We start from the raw sequence: 18,232 nt of genomic DNA, 5'->3' as shown, positions 1-18,232 counted from the left end.
TAACCTCTCCTCTCCTCTACACAGTATAACTTTAACCTCTCCTCCACACAGTATACCTTTTACCTCTCCTCTACACAGTATACCTTTAACCTCTCCTCTCCTCTACACAGTATACCTTTAACCTCTCCGCTCCTCTACACAGTATACCTTTAACCTCTCCTCTCCTCCACACAGTATACCTTTAACCTCTCCTCTCCTCTACACAGTATACCTTTAACCTCTCCTCTCCTCTACACAGTATATCTTTAACCTCTCCTCTCCTCCACACAGTATACCTTTAACCTCTCCTCTACACAGTATACCTTTAACCTCTCCTCTACACAGTATACCTTTAACCTCTCCTCTACACAGTATACCTTTAACCTCTCCTCTACACAGTATACCTTTAACCTCTCCTCTCCTCTACAGAGTATACCTTTAACCTCTCCTCTCCTCTACACAGTATACCTTTAACCTCTCCTCTCCTCCACACAGTATACCTTTAACATCTCCTCTCCTCTACACAGTAATCCTTTAACCTCTCCTCTCCTCTACACAGTATACCTTTAACCTCTCCTCTCCTCCACACAGTATACCTTTAACCTCTCCTCTCCTCTACACAGTATACCTTTAACCTCTCCTCTCCTCTACACAGTATACCTTTAACATCTCCTCTCCTCTACACAGTATTCATTTAACCTCTCCTCTCCTCTACACAGTATACCTTTAACCTCTCCTCTACACAGTATACCTTTAACCTCTCCTCACCTCTACACAGTATACCTTTAACCTCTCCTCTACACAGTATACCTTTAACTTCTCCTCTCCTCTACACAGTATACCTTTAACCTCTCCTCTCCTCTACACAGAATACCTTTAACCTCTCCTCTCCACAGTATACCTATAACCTCTCCTCACCTCTACACAGTATACCTTTAACCTCTCCTCTACACAGTATACCTTTAACCTCTCCTCTACACAGTATACCTTTAACCTCTCCTCTCCTCTACACAGTATACCTTTAACCTCTCCTCTCCTCCACACAGTATACCTTTAACCTCTCCTCTACACAGTATACCTTTAATCTCTCCTCTCCTCCACACAGTATACCTTTAACCTCTCCTCTACACAGTATACCTTTAACCTCTCCTCTCCTCCACACAGTATACCTTTAACGTCTCCTCCACACAGTATACCTTTAACCTCTCCTCTCCTCCACACAGTATACCTTTAACCTCTCCTCTACACAGTATACCTTTAACCTCTCCTCTCCTCCACACAGTATACCTTTAACCTCTCCTCTCCTCTACACAGTATACCTTTAACCTCTCCTCTACACGGTATACCTTTAATCTCTCCTCTCCTCCACACAGTATACCTTTAATCTCTCCTCTCCTCCACACAGTATACCTTTAACCTCTCCTCTCCACAGTATACCTTTAACCTCTCCTCTCCACAGTATACCTTTAACCTCTCCTCTCCACAGTATACCTTTAACCTCTCCTCTACACAGTATACCTTTAACCTCTCCTCTCCTCTACACGGTATACCTTTAATCTCTCCTCTCCTCCACACAGTATACCTTTAACCTCTCCTCACCTCCACGGTCAGTACAATTGATCTTATTACGCTATTGTGTCCTGATCACTGATTCTGAAGATACTTTGACCAGGGCCTTTTCTTATGCTGAGCAAGTAATGTGTCCTTCACACCGGAGTGCTGCATGTTCTGTGCATGCCTTGACCATTTAGATTCACGTCACTCACAGGTCGCGCACAACGCACTTGCCAGTTTCCTCCGGTATTTATTTAGCAAACGTGATAACACATCAGTCCCGACATACACAAGCAAGCTAACCCTAACCCTAACCCACAAGCAAAACTCTTTACATAAATGTTGCAGCAGCTTAGGCTGCACTTAAACATTAGATATCTGACATGCTGTAGCCTGTGATGATATCTGACATGCTGTAGCCTGTGATGATATCTGACATGCTGTAACCTGTGATGATATCTGACATGCTGTAGCCTGTGAGGATATCTGACATGCTGTAGCCTGTGATGATATCTGACATGCTGTAGCATGTGATGATATCTGACATGCTGTAGCCTGTGAGGATATCTGACATGCTGTAGCCTGTGATGATATCTGACATGCTGTAGGCTGTGATGATATCTGACATGCTGTAGCCTGTGATGATATCTGACATGCTGTAGGCTGTGATGATATCTGACATGCTGTAGCCTGTGATGATATCTGACATGCTGTAGGCTGTGATGATATCTGACATGCTGTAGCCTGTGATGATATCTGACATGCTGTAACCTGTGAGGATATCTGACATGCTGTAACCTGTGATGATATCTGACATGCTGTAACCTGTGATGATATCTGACATGCTGTAGGCTGTGAGTATATCTGACATGCTGTAGCCTGTGATGATATCTGACATGCTGTAGGCTGTGATGATATCTGACATGCTGTAGCCTGTGATGATATCTGACATGCTGTAGCCTGTGAGGATATCTGACATGCTGTAGCCTGTGATGATATCTGACATGCTGTAGCCTGTGATGATATCTGACATGCTGTAGGCTGTGATGATATCTGACATGCTGTAGCCTGTGATGATATCTGACATGCTGTAGCCTGTGATGATATCTGACATGCTGTAGCCTGTGAGGATATCTGACATGCTGTAGCCTGTGAGGTCTGACATGCTGTAGGCTGTGAGGATATCTGACATGCTGTAGCCTGTGATGATATCTGACATGCTGTAGCCTGTGATGATATCTGACATGCTGTAGCCTGTGAGGATATCTGACATGCTGTAGCCTGTGAGGTCTGACATGCTGTAGGCTGTGATGATATCTGACATGCTGTAGCCTGTGATGATATCTGACATGCTGTAGGCTGTGAGGATATCTGACATGCTGTAGCCTGTGAGGATATCTGACATGCTGTAGCCTGTGAGGATATCTGACATGCTGTAGCCTGTGAGGTCTGACATGCTGTAGCCTGTGATGATATCTGACATGCTGTAGGCTGTGAGTATATCTGACATGCTGTAGCCTGTGATGATATCTGACATGCTGTAGCCTGTGAGGATATCTGACATGCTGTAGCCTGTGAGGATATCTGACATGCTGTAGCCTGTGAGGTCTGACATGCTGTAGCCTGTGAGGATATCTGACATGCTGTAGCCTGTGATGATATCTGACATGCTGTAGCTTGTGAGGATATCTGACATGCTGTAGCCTGTGAGGTCTGACATGCTGTAACCTGTGATGATATCTGACATGCTGTAGCCTGTGAGGATATCTGACATGCTGTAGCCTGTGATGATATCTGACATGCTGTAGCCTGTGATGATATCTGACATGCTGTAGCCTGTGATGATATCTGACATGCTGTAGCCTGTGATGATATCTGACATGCTGTAGCCTGTGATGATATCTGACATGCTGTAGCCTGTGATGATATCTGACATGCTGTAGCCTGTGATGATATCTGACATGCTGTAGCCTGTGATGATATCTGACATGCTGTAACCTGTGATGATATCTGACATGCTGTAACCTGTGAGGATATCTGACATGCTGTAGCCTGTGATTATATCTGACATGCTGTAACCTGTGAGGATATCTGACATGCTGTAGCCTGTGAGGATATCTGACATGCTGTAGCCTGTGAGGATATCTGACATGCTGTAGCCTGTGATGATATCTGACATGCTGTAGCCTGTGATGATATCTGACATGCTGTAACCTGTGAGGATATCTGACATGCTGTAACCTGTGAGGATATCTGACATGCTGTAGCCTGTGAGGATATCTGACATGCTGTAGGCTGTGAGGATATCTGACATGCTATAGCCTGTGATGATATCTGACATGCTGTAGCCTGTGATGATATCTGACATGCTGTAGCCTGTGATGATATCTGACATGCTGTAGGCTGTGATGATATCTGACATGCTGTAGCCTGTGATGATATCTGACATGCTGTAGGCTGTGAGTATATCTGACATGCTGTAGCCTGTGATGATATCTGACATGCTGTAACCTGTGATGATATCTGACATGCTGTAACCTGTGATGATATCTGACATGCTGTAGCCTGTGATGATATCTGACATGCTGTAGCCTGTGATGATATCTGACATGCTGTAGCCTGTGATGATATCTGACATGCTGTAGCCTGTGAGGATATCTGACATGCTGTAGCCTGTGAGGATATCTGACATGCTGTAGCCTGTGAGGTCTGACATGCTGTAGGCTGTGATGATATCTGACATGCTGTAGCCTGTGATGATATCTGACATGCTGTAGCCTGTGAGGTCTGACATGCTGTAGCCTGTTATGATATCTGACATGCTGTAACCTGTGATGATATCTGACATGCTGTAACCTGTGAGGATATCTGACATGCTGTAGCCTGTGATTATATCTGACATGCTGTAACCTGTGAGGATATCTGACATGCTGTAACCTGTGAGGATATCTGACATGCTGTAGCCTGTGATGATATCTGACATGCTGTAGCCTGTGAGGATATCTGACATGCTGTAGCCTGTGATGATATCTGACATGCTGTAACCTGTGAGGATATCTGACATGCTGTAACCTGTGAGGATATCTGACATGCTGTAGCCTGTGAGGATATCTGACATGCTGTAGGCTGTGAGGATATCTGACATGCTGTAGCCTGTGATGATATCTGACATGCTGTAGCCTGTGATGATATCTGACATGCTGTAGCCTGTGATGATATCTGACATGCTGTAGCCTATAAGGATATCTGACATGCTGTAGGCTGTGATGATATCTGACATGCTGTAGCCTATGAGGATATCTGACATGCTGTAGCCTGTGAGGATATCTGACATGCTGTAGCCTGTGATGATATCTGACATGCTGTAGCCTGTGAGGATATCTGACATGCTGTAACCTGTGAGGATATCTGACATGCTGTAACCTGTGAGGATATCTGACATGCTGTAACCTGTGAGGATATCTGACATGCTGTAGCCTGTGATGATATCTGACATGCTGTAGCCTGTGAGGATATCTGACATGCTGTAGCCTGTGATGATATCTGACATGCTGTAGCCTGTGATGATATCTGACATGCTGTAACCTGTGAGGATATCTGACATGCTGTAACCTGTGAGGATATCTGACATGCTGTAACCTGTGAAGATATCTGACATGCTGTAGCCTGTGATGATATCTGACATGCTGTAGCCTGTGAGGATATCTGACATGCTGTAGCCTGTGATGATATCTGACATGCTGTAGCCTGTGAGGATATCTGACATGCTGTAGCCTGTGATGATATCTGACATGCTGTAGCCTGTGAGGATATCTGACATGCTGTAACCTGTCAGGATATCTGACATGCTGTAGCCTGTGAGGATATCTGACATGCTGTAACCTGTGAGGATATCTGACATGCTGTAGCCTGTGATGATATCTGACATGCTGTAGCCTGTGAGGATATCTGACCAGCTGTAGCCTGTGATGATATCTGACATGCTGTAGCCTGTGATGATATCTGACATGCTGTAGCCTGTGAGGATATCTGACATGCTGTAGCCTGTGATGATATCTGACATGCTGTAGCCTGTGATGATATCTGACATGCTGTAGCCTGTGAAGATATCTGACATGCTGTAGCCTGTGATGATATCTGACATGCTGTAACCTGTGAGGATATCTGACATGCTGTAGACTGTGAGGTCTGACATACTGTAACCTGTGATGATATCTGACATGCTGTAGCCTGTGATGATATCTGACATGCTGTAGCCTGTGATGATATATGACATGCTGTAGCCTGTGAGGATATCTGACATGCTGTAGCCTGTGATGATATCTGACATGCTGTAGCCTGTGAGGTCTGACATGCTGTAGCCTGTTATGATATCTGACATGCTGTAACCTGTGATGATATCTGACATGCTGTAACCTGTGAGGATATCTGACATGCTGTAGCCTGTGATTATATCTGACATGCTGTAACCTGTGAGGATATCTGACATGCTGTAACCTGTGAGGATATCTGACATGCTGTAGCCTGTGATGATATCTGACATGCTGTAGCCTGTGAGGATATCTGACATGCTGTAGCCTGTGATGATATCTGACATGCTGTAACCTGTGAGGATATCTGACATGCTGTAACCTGTGAGGATATCTGACATGCTGTAGCCTGTGAGGATATCTGACATGCTGTAGGCTGTGAGGATATCTGACATGCTGTAGCCTGTGATGATATCTGACATGCTGTAGCCTGTGATGATATCTGACATGCTGTAGCCTGTGATGATATCTGACATGCTGTAGCCTATAAGGATATCTGACATGCTGTAGGCTGTGATGATATCTGACATGCTGTAGCCTATGAGGATATCTGACATGCTGTAGCCTGTGAGGATATCTGACATGCTGTAGCCTGTGATGATATCTGACATGCTGTAGCCTGTGAGGATATCTGACATGCTGTAACCTGTGAGGATATCTGACATGCTGTAACCTGTGAGGATATCTGACATGCTGTAACCTGTGAGGATATCTGACATGCTGTAGCCTGTGATGATATCTGACATGCTGTAGCCTGTGAGGATATCTGACATGCTGTAGCCTGTGATGATATCTGACATGCTGTAGCCTGTGATGATATCTGACATGCTGTAACCTGTGAGGATATCTGACATGCTGTAACCTGTGAGGATATCTGACATGCTGTAACCTGTGAAGATATCTGACATGCTGTAGCCTGTGATGATATCTGACATGCTGTAGCCTGTGAGGATATCTGACATGCTGTAGCCTGTGATGATATCTGACATGCTGTAGCCTGTGAGGATATCTGACATGCTGTAGCCTGTGATGATATCTGACATGCTGTAGCCTGTGAGGATATCTGACATGCTGTAACCTGTCAGGATATCTGACATGCTGTAGCCTGTGAGGATATCTGACATGCTGTAACCTGTGAGGATATCTGACATGCTGTAGCCTGTGATGATATCTGACATGCTGTAGCCTGTGAGGATATCTGACCAGCTGTAGCCTGTGATGATATCTGACATGCTGTAGCCTGTGATGATATCTGACATGCTGTAGCCTGTGAGGATATCTGACATGCTGTAGCCTGTGATGATATCTGACATGCTGTAGCCTGTGATGATATCTGACATGCTGTAGCCTGTGAAGATATCTGACATGCTGTAGCCTGTGATGATATCTGACATGCTGTAGCCTGTGAGGATATCTGACATGCTGTAACCTGTGAGGATATCTGACATGCTGTAGACTGTGAGGTCTGACATACTGTAACCTGTGATGATATCTGACATGCTGTAGCCTGTGATGATATCTGACATGCTGTAGCCTGTGATGATATATGACATGCTGTAGCCTGTGAGGATATCTGACATGCTGTAGCCTGTGAGGATATCTGACATGCTGTAGCCTGTGAGGATATCTGACATGCTGTAACCTGTGAGGATATCTGACATGCTGTAGCCTGTGAGGTCTGACATGCTGTAACCTGTGATGATATCTGACATGCTGTAGCCTGTGATGATATCTGACATGCTGTAGCCTGTGAGGATATCTGACATGCTGTAGCCTGTGAGGATATCTGACATGCTGTAGCCTGTGATGATATCTGACATGCTGTAGCCTGTGAGGATATCTGACACGCTGTAGCCTGTGATGATATCTGACACGCTGTAGCCTGTGATGATATCTGACATGCTGTAGCCTGTGATGATATCTGACATGCTGTAGCCTGTGAGGATATCTGACATGCTGTAGCCTGTGAGGATATCTGACATGCTGTAGCCTGTGAGGATATCTGACATGCTGTAGCCTGTGATGATATCTGACATGCTGTAGCCTGTGATGATATCTGACATGCTGTAGCCTGTGAGGATATCTGACATGCTGTAGCCTGTGAGGATATCTGACATGCTGTAGCCTGTGATGATATCTGACATGCTGTAACCTGTGAGGATATCTGACATGCTGTAGCCTGTGATGATATCTGACATGCTGTAGCCTGTGATGATATCTGACATGCTGTAACCTGTGATGATCTGACATGCTGTAGCCTGTGATGATATCTGACATGCTGTAGCCTGTGAGGATATCTGACATGCTGTAGCCTGTGAGGATATCTGACATGCTGTAACCTGTGATGATATCTGACATGCTGTAGCCTGTGAGGATATCTGACATGCTGTAGCCTGTGATGATATCTGACATGCTGTAGCCTGTGATGATATCTGACATGCTGTAGCCTGTGAGGTCTGACATGCTGTAGCCTGTGATGATATCTGACATGCTGTAGCCTGTGAGGATATCTGACATGCTGTAGCCTGTGAGGATATCTGACATGCTGTAGCCTGTGAGGATATCTGACATGCTGTAGCCTGTGAGGATATCTGACATGCTGTAGCCTGTGATGATATCTGACATGCTGTAGCCTGTGAGGATATCTGACATGCTGTAGCCTGTGATGATATCTGACATGCTGTAGCCTGTGATGATATCTGACATGCTGTAGCCTGTGATGATATCTGACATGCTGTAGCCTGTGATGATATCTGACATGCTGTAGCCTGTGATGATATCTGACATGCTGTAGCCTGTGAGGATATCTGACATGCTGTAGCCTGTGATGATATCTGACATGCTGTAGCCTGTGAGGATATCTGACATGCTGTAGCCTGTGAGGATATCTGACATGCTGTAGCCTGTGATGATATCTGACATGCTGTAGCCTGTGAGGATATCTGACATGCTGTAGCCTGTGAGGATATCTGACATGCTGTAGCCTGTGATGATATCTGACATGCTGTAGCCTGTGATGATATCTGACATGCTGTAGCCTGTGAGGATATCTGACATGCTGTAGCCTGTGATGATATCTGACATGCTGTAGCCTGTGAGGATATCTGACATGCTGTAGCCTGTGATGATATCTGACATGCTGTAGCCTGTGATGATATCTGACATGCTGTAGCCTGTGAGGATATCTGACATGCTGTAGCCTGTGAGGATATCTGACATGCTGTAGCCTGTGATGATATCTGACATGCTGTAGCCTGTGAGGATATCTGACATGCTGTAACCTGTGAGGATATCTGACATGCTGTAGCCTGTGAGGTCTGACATGCTGTAACCTGTGATGATATCTGACATGCTGTAGCCTGTGAGGATATCTGACATGCTGTAACCTGTGAGGATATCTGACATGCTGTAGCCTGTGAGGATATCTGACATGCTGTAGCCTGTGATGATATCTGACATGCTGTAGCCTGTGATGATATCTGACATGCTGTAGCCTGTGAGGATATCTGACATGCTGTAGCCTGTGAGGATATCTGACATGCTGTAACCTGTGAGGATATCTTACATGCTGTAGCCTGTGAGGATATCTGACATGCTGTAGCCTGTGAGGATATCTGACATGCTGTAGCCTGTGAGGATATCTGACATGCTGTAGCCTGTGATGATATCTGACATGCTGTAGCCTGTGATGATATCTGACATGCTGTAGCCTGTGAGGATATCTGACATGCTGTAGCCTGTGAGGATATCTGACATGCTGTAGCCTGTGAGGATATCTGACATGCTGTAACCTGTGAGGATATCTGACATGCTGTAGCCTGTGAGGTCTGACATGCTGTAGCCTGTGATGATATCTGACATGCTGTAGCCTGTGATGATATCTGACATGCTGTAGCCTGTGAGGATATCTGACATGCTGTAGCCTGTGAGGATATCTGACATGCTGTAGCCTGTGAGGATATCTGACATGCTGTAGCCTGTGAGGATATCTGACATGCTGTAGCCTGTGATGATATCTGACATGCTGTAGCCTGTGAGGATATCTGACATGCTGTAGCCTGTGAGGTCTGACATGCTGTAACCTGTGATGATATCTGACATGCTGTAGCCTGTGAGGATATCTGACATGCTGTAACCTGTGAGGATATCTGACATGCTGTAGCCTGTGAGGTCTGACATGCTGTAACCTGTGATGATATCTGACATGCTGTAGCCTGTGAGGATATCTGACATGCTGTAGCCTGTGAGGATATCTGACATGCTGTAGCCTGTGAGGATATCTGACATGCTGTAGCCTGTGATGATATCTGACATGCTGTAGCCTGTGATGATATCTGACACGCTGTAGCCTGTGAGGTCTGACATGCTGTAGCCTGTGATGATATCTGACATGCTGTAGCCTGTGATGATATCTGACATGCTGTAACCTGTGAGGATATCTGACATGCTGTAGCCTGTGAGGATATCTGACATGCTGTAGCCTGTGATGATATCTGACATGCTGTAACCTGTGAGGATATCTGACATGCTGTAGCCTGTGAGGATATCTGACATGCTGTAGCCTGTGAGGATATCTGACATGCTGTAGCCTGTGATGATATCTGACATGCTGTAGCCTGTGATGATATCTGACATGCTGTAGCCTGTGATGATATCTGACATGCTGTAGCCTGTGATGATATCTGACATGCTGTAGCCTGTGAAGATATCTGACATGCTGTAACCTGTGATGATATCTGACATGCTGTAGCCTGTGAGGATATCTGACATGCTGTAGCCTGTGATGATATCTGACATGCTGTAGCCTGTGATGATATCTGACATGCTGTAGCCTGTGATGATATCTGACATGCTGTAGCCTGTGAGGATATCTGACATGCTGTAGCCTGTGAGGATATCTGACATGCTGTAGCCTGTGAGGATTTCTGACATGCTGTAGCCTGTGAGGATATCTGACATGCTGTAGCCTGTGAGGATATCTGACATACTGTAGCCTGTGATGATATCTGACATGCTGTAGCCTGTGATGATATCTGACATGCTGTAGCCTGTGAGGATATCTGACATGCTGTAGCCTGTGATGTCTGGCTGCCTCACCTCCTTGTTCGGGCAGGTTTCGGCGTTCGGTGTCACCGGCTTACTAGTTACTGCCGATCCATTTATCATCACTCCATTTGTCTTGTCTTCAATCACACACAGCTGGTCCTTATTCCCTCATTAGTCAAGGTATAAGTGTTTCCTCTGCTTCCTTGTCTGTGTGGGTGATTGTTTATTGTGGAGGTTAGTGAAGCTCGGTGGAGCTTGTGTATTGTGTATCGACGGGAGTATTTTCCCGTGTGCCTTGTTTTTTCCCGTGTGCCTTGTATTTTCCAGTGCACCTGTTTTGTGCCCTGGAGTGTGTTTGATGCAGTTCTGCGTAAACCTGTATTTCTGCGGATTAAAGCCTGTTATTCTGTGATTTACCCTCCTGCGCCTGACTCCTTCAACACCACCTCATCACACTGGGACCTGTGGTGCCACCTCTGCTATAAATACAGAACCAGAAGGTTACCAGTCTGGGACCTGTGGTACCACCTCTGATATAAATACAGAACCAGAAGGTTACCAGTCTGGGACCTGTGGTGCCACCTCTGATATAAATACAGAACCAGAAGGTTACCAGTCTGGGACCTGTGGTGCCACCTCTGATATAAATACAGAACCAGAAGGTTACCAGTCTGGGACCTGTGGTGCCACCTCTGATATAAATACAGAAGGTTACCAGTCTGGGACCTGTGGTGCCACCTCTGCTATAAATACAGAACCAGAAGGTTACCAGTCCTGTGGTGCCCCCTCTGCTATAAATACAGAACCAGAAGGTTACCAGTCTGGGACCTGTGGTGCCACCTCTGCTATAAATACAGAACCAGAAGGTTACCAGTCTGGGACCTGTGGTGCCACCTCTGCTATAAATACAGAACCAGAAGGTTACCAGTCTGGGACCTGTGGTGCCACCTCTGCTATAAATACAGAACCAAGGTTACCAGTCTGGGACCTGTGGTGCCACCTCTGCTATAAATACAGAACCAGAAGGTTACCAGTCTGGGACCTGTGTGCCACCTCTGATATAAATACAGAACCAGAAGGTTACCAGTCTGGGACCTGTGGTGCCACCTCTGATATAAATACAGAACCAGAAGGTTACCAGTCTGGGACCTGTGGTGCCACCTCTGATATAAATACAGAACCAGAAGGTTACCAGTCTGGGACCTGTGGTGCCACCTCTGATATAAATACAGAACCAGAAGGTTACCAGTCTGGGACCTGTTGTCCCACCCCTGCAATAAATACAGAACCAGAAGGTTACCAGTCTGGGACCTGTGGTGCCACCTCTGCTATAAATACAGAACCAGAAGGTTACCAGTCTGGGACCTGTGGTGCCACCTCTGCTATAAATACAGAACCAGAAGGTTACCAGTCTGGGACCTGTGGTGCCACCTCTGATATAAATACAGAACCAGAAGGTTACCAGTCTGGGACCTGTGGTGCCACCTCTGCTATAAATACAGAACCAGAAGGTTACCAGTCTGGGACCTGTGGTGCCACCTCTGATATAAATACAGAACCAGAAGGTTACCAGTCTGGGACCTGTGGTGCCACCTCTGCTATAAATACAGAACCAGAAGGTTACCAGTCTGGGACCTGTGGTGCCACCTCTGCTATAAATACAGAACCAGAAGGTTACCAGTCTGGGACCTGTGGTGCCACCTCTGCTATAAATACAGAACCAGAAGGTTACCAGTCTGGGACCTGTGGTGCCACCTCTGATATAAATACAGAACCAGAAGGTTACCAGTCTGGGACCTGTGGTGCCACCTCTGCTATAAATACAGAACCAGAAGGTTACCAGTCTGGGACCTGTGGTGCCACCTCTGCTATAAATACAGAACCAGAAGGTTACCAGTCTGGGACCTGTGGTGCCACCTCTGATATAAATACAGAACCAGAAGGTTACCAGTCTGGGACCTGTGGTGCCACCTCTGCTATAAATACAGAACCAGAAGGTTACCAGTCTGGGACCTGTGGTGCCACCTCTGATATAAATACAGAAGGTTACCAGTCTGGGACCTGTGGTGCCACCTCTGCTATAAATACAGAACCAGAAGGTTACCAGTCTGGGACCTGTGGTGCCACCTCTGCTATAAATACAGAACCAGAAGGTTACCAGTCTGGGACCTGTGGTGCCACCTCTGCTATAAATACAGAACCAGAAGGTTACCAGTCTGGGACCTGTGGTGCCACCTCTGATATATAAATACAGAACCAGAAGGTTACCAGTCTGGGACCTGTGGTGCCACCTCTGATATAAATACAGAACCAGAAGGTTACCAGTCTGGGACCTGTGGTGCCACCTCTGATATAAATACAGAACCAGAAGGTTACCAGTCTGGGACCTGTTGTGCCACCTCTGATATAAATACAGAACCAGAAGGTTACCAGTCTGGGACCTGTGGTGCCACCTCTGATATAAATACAGAACCAGAAGGTTACCAGTCTGGGACCTGTGGTGCCACCTCTGATATAAATACAGAACCAGAAGGTTACCAGTCTGGGACCTGTGGTGCCACCTCTGATATAAATACAGAACCAGAAGGTTACCAGTCTGGGACCTGTGGTGCCACCTCTGATATAAATACAGAACCAGAAGGTTACCAGTCTGGGACCTGTTGTCCCACCCCTGCAATAAATACAGAACCAGAAGGTTACCAGTCTGGGACCTGTGGTGCCACCTCTGCTATAAATACAGAACCAGAAGGTTACCAGTCTGGGACCTGTGGTGCCACCTCTGATATAAATACAGAACCAGAAGGTTACCAGTCTGGGACCTGTGGTGCCACCTCTGCTATAAATACAGAACCAGAAGGTTACCAGTCTGGGACCTGTGGTGCCACCTCTGATATAAATACAGAACCAGAAGGTTACCAGTCTGGGACCTGTGGTGCCACCTCTGCTATAAATACAGAAGGTTACCAGTCGGTTTACCCTGGCCAGAGGGGACAGGACACTTTGGCTGTAGCAGCTGTGGTTGTGATCAGACTGAAACATCATCTCGTTTTCATCACATACAGCATGTCAGATCGATAATGTTTAGTGTTTAGGCTGCTGCAACATTTCTGTCAAGAGTTTTTGCTTGTCTGTTGGGAGTGAGGTATTTCATTAGGATCCCCATAAGCTGTTGCCAAGGCAGCAGCTACTCTTCCTGTAGCCCAAAGGCAGGCAGATGGCGATATTGAGTTGTTTCATCTTAGTCTAAAGCCATTGTATGCAGCCGTATCCCCCGTTGACCGGTTCATACAGAACATTCTGGGGGGGGGGGGAGAATATGCATTCTTTCTTTATGAAACACCATTTTCCACCACCATGCTAGAGTGGCTAATGCCTAGGAATGCTAGTCCGGATGTTACATATCGCGTTCAGCCAATCAGATTGCAGTAGTCTGTTTACCCCTGGTTGAATGCGGGACGCTACATCAGAAAGTAGCATTAGCCACTCCAGCATGGTGGTGGAAAAGGGTGTTTCATAAAGAAAGTATGCATATTTTCCCTGTTTATTTCCCCCGTCTTCTCGCCATTAAATCAAGTTAACGATGAAATCGACGCGTTTGTTTTATGTACGAATCGGTCAACGGGGGATACGAGTGTATAGCCAGCTGCATACAATGGCTTTGGACGGAAAGATATGGCCATCTGGCGGCCTTTGGGATACTCTTCCTGAAGTGTTATTATTACGTTTCCTAAATAAATACCGGAGGTATGTAGAGAGCGCGCTTTGCTAGACGACATGCCTTGTGGCCGCCCCAAGCCACCTCTGATTTCCGTGAGTCTAATTGGTCAAGGCTCACACAGAACCTGCAGCACTCCGCTATGAAGGACAGATCAATTGTGCCGAGTTGACATGAAGCAAATCAGTCAAAAAACGTTGTCCCTCTTTACACTTTTGTGTCAGTATTTCCATTCAACCAAATAAAGTGGTGGGCGCTGCCCCACCTGATTTGAAAAGTGCTGGGACAAATGCCAGCTGGCCACACGTTTTCCTGCAGCCCTGCTTGAGTGTATACATTCAAACTGTTTATAAATGACAGCTAGCTCTAAGTGGACTCACCAGGTTAGACTGGCTCAGTAATCCTGTGTTATTGTCTTTGTGTGGTGGTGGTGTGGTTGTTGTGTGGTTGTGTTGTGTTGTGGTGGTGGTGTGGTTGTGTTGTGGTGGTGGTGTGCGTGTTGCAGCTGATGGAGGCCCACCTGAGCAGAGACCGAGCCATTAAGACGTGTATAGGCCAGACCTCTGAGGTGGTGGACCAGCTGAGAGAGCAGAGGGCCAAGGACGGAGACAACATGACAACCATCAAACTACTCAGGAAGGAACAGACCAAGGTAATACATTACCTATACTACACTATGATCCACACCACACTGCACCAAGGTAATGTTCCTGTTTGAGTTTCTGCCTATAGGAAGGGAGGAACAAAATGGAGTCATGATCTGATTTGCCAAAGGGAGGGCAGGGGAGGGCCTTGTAGCCATCCCGGAATGGGGAGTAGCAGTGGTCGAGCGTTTTTAGCAGCGAGAGTAATACAGTCAGTGTTGATAGAACTTCGGTAGCGTTTTCCTCAAATTTGCTTTGTTAAAATCCTCAGCTACAATAAATGCGGCCTCAGGATATGTGGTTTCTAGTTTTCACAAAGTCCAGTGTAGTTCCTTGAGGGTCATTGTGGTATCGGCTTGAGGGGGAATATACACGGCTGGGACTATAACCGAAGAGAATTCTCGTGGGAGGTAATATGGTTGGCATTTGATTGTGAGCTGGTGAACAAACAGACTTGAGTTTCAACTAAACTTAGCTAGCTCATAACTTTAGATAATGTTATGAATAGCTTCAGTACAAGGTGGAGATGGCAAAGATGGCTAGCTATGACCATTAAGTTAGCTATGTAATATTTGGTCATCCTTGGCTTTCAAGAGTGCTGCTAAGAAGACTAGCAAGTTAGCTACCACCGAAAAAGCTAGCAAAGTTAGCTAGCTAGCTTTGGAATTAGTTCTATAGGTAAGTTAGCCCGATGCCAGCTAATCTTTTTAATGTATACCATATAATATAATAATAATATAAGCTACAGAGGACCACATGGTTTAAACCATATAATAATAATAATAATGTAATGGTTTACAACAGTTTCCTGCCAGGTATGTGGTTAGATTACCTGTTACAAAGTCATCTGAGATCATGTTACTATGCTTGGTAGGCTGAACATCTTTTCTGTTGATTTTGGCTAGCCACAAATGCCGTCCACGCTCGCTCAGTTCCTCACCTTTCTTTCCCTCGTGTTATTTTACAGCTGGGATGCTGTAAAAACAGACTCCTGCCTTTTGAAGCATATTGTTTTACTACACCTGTGTACTAATCTATCCATTTGGCCATCTGTTACTGTACTACTGTGATTATCAACAATATGGAGCAACAAACCTATATCCAATACCATGTATATACTACTATATTACACTACACCCCTCCAAGGCTATACCTGTCCTGACCACTGGGGAGTAGCAGACACCAGACAGAATCAGCCAGTTAGCTAATCGGAATACAGTGACAGTGGACACTGAGGGTTTGACACTCGTAAAGCTCATTTAAAAATACTAAAGGCTGATCCAGGAAGACCATGAATAACGGGCACTAGTAGAGAGATATTAGGTTCCAGTGAATACGGTTCAGATACCATTTACATTTACGTCATTTAGCAGACGCTCTTATCCAGAGCGACTTACAAATTGGTGCATTCACCTTATAGCCAGTGGGATAACCACTTTACAATGTTTTTTTTTGGGGTGGGGTAAGGGGGGGTAGAAGGATTACTTTATCCTATCCCAGGTATTCCTTAAAAAGGTGGGGTTTCAAATGTCTCCGGAAGGAGGTGAGTGACTCCGCTGTCCTGGCGTCGTGAGGGAGCTTGTTCCACCATTGGAGTGCCAGAGCAGCGAAACAGTTTTGACTGGGCTGAGCGGGAACTGTGCTTCCGCAGAGGTAGGGGAGCCATCAGGCCAGAGGTGGATGAACGCAATGCCCTCGTTTGGGTGTAGGGACTGATCAGAGCCTGAAGGTACGGAGGTGCCGTTCCCCTCACAGCTCCGTAGGCAAGCACCATGGTCTTGTAGCAGATGCGAGCTTCAACTGGAAGCCAGTGGAGTGTGCGGAGGAGCGGGGTGACGTGAGAGAACTTGGGAAGGTTGAACACCAGACGGGCTGCGGCATTCTGGATGAGTTGTAGGGGTTTAATGGCACAGGCAGGGAGCCCAGCCAACAGCGAATTGCAGTAATCCAGACGGGAGATGACAAGTGCCTGGATTAGGACCTGTGCCGCTTCCTGTGTAAGGCAGGATCATACTCTCCGAATGTTGTAGAGCATGAACCTACAGGATCGGGTCACCGCCTTGATGTTAGCGGAGAACGACAGGGTGTTGTCCAGGGTCACGCCAAGGCTCTTCGCACTCTGGGAGGAGGACACAACTGAGTTGTCAACCGTGATGGCGAGATCATGGAACGGGCAGTCCTTCCCCGGGAGGAAGAGCAGCTCCGTCTTGCCAAGGTTCAGCTTGAGGTGGTGATCCGTCATCCATACTGATATGTCTGCCAGACATGCAGAGATGCGATTCGCCACCTGGTTATCAGAAGGGGGAAAGGAGAAGATTAGTTGTGTGTCGTCTGAGTAGCAATGATAGGAGAGACCATGTGAGGATATGACAGAGCCAAGTGACTTGGTGTATAAGCGAGAATAGGAGAGGGCCTAGAACTGAGCCCTGGGGGACACCAGTGGTGAGAGCACGTGGTGCGGAGACAGCTTCTCGCCACGCCACTTGGTAGGAGCGACCGGTCAGGTAGGACGCAATCCAAGAGTGAGCCGCGCCGGAGATGCCCAGCTCGGAGAGGGTGGAGAGGAGGATCTGATGGTTCACAGTATCAAAGGCAGCAGACAGGTCTAGAAGGACAAGAGCAGAGGAGAGAGAGATTAGCTTTAGCAGTGCGGAGAGCCTCCGTGACACAGAGAAGAGCAGTCTCAGTTGAATGACCAGTCTTGAAACCTGACTGGTTTGGATCAAGAAGGTAATTCTGAGAGAGATAGCAAGAGAGTTGGCTAAAGACGGCACGCTCAAGAGTTTTGGAGAGAAAAGAAAGAAGGGATACTGGTCTGTAGTTGTTGACATCAGAGTGTTGGTTTTTTGAGAAGGGGTGCAACTCTCGCTCACTTGAAGACGGAAGGGACATAGCCAGTGGTCAAGGATGAGTTGATCAGCGAGGTGAGGTAAGGGAGAAGGTCACCGGAGATGGTCTGGAGAAGAGAGGAGGGGATAGGGTCA

At 46.4% G+C, this 18,232-nt stretch overlaps 1 protein-coding gene and 1 long non-coding RNA gene across 4 annotated transcripts in view; both read left to right on the top strand.

Annotated features, from left to right (window-relative positions):
- The window catches only part of LOC121570645 (protein MIX23-like), a 66,870-nt gene that overhangs the window by 35,375 nt on the left and 13,263 nt on the right, over nt 1–18,232 (top strand). For all 3 annotated transcript variants that reach the window (XM_045221437.1, XM_045221438.1, XM_045221439.1), the window contains one exon: nt 15,110–15,256. In XM_045221437.1, coding sequence (XP_045077372.1) covers nt 15,110–15,256 — 147 coding nt within the window. The remainder of the gene's footprint in view (nt 1–15,109; nt 15,257–18,232) is intronic.
- On the top strand, nt 11,419–11,843 carry LOC123491236. The gene is made up of 3 exons (XR_006661188.1): nt 11,419–11,443; nt 11,600–11,653; nt 11,702–11,843. It is a non-coding gene; the product is annotated as an uncharacterized LOC123491236 (long non-coding RNA).

The sequence above is a fragment of the Coregonus clupeaformis genome, chromosome 7, assembly GCF_020615455.1.
Source record: "Coregonus clupeaformis isolate EN_2021a chromosome 7, ASM2061545v1, whole genome shotgun sequence".
In the NCBI taxonomy this organism is placed as follows: domain Eukaryota; kingdom Metazoa; phylum Chordata; class Actinopteri; order Salmoniformes; family Salmonidae; genus Coregonus; species Coregonus clupeaformis.
The sequence above is the reverse complement of the archived record's forward strand: the minus strand, read 5'-3'. Positions and strand labels throughout refer to the sequence as shown.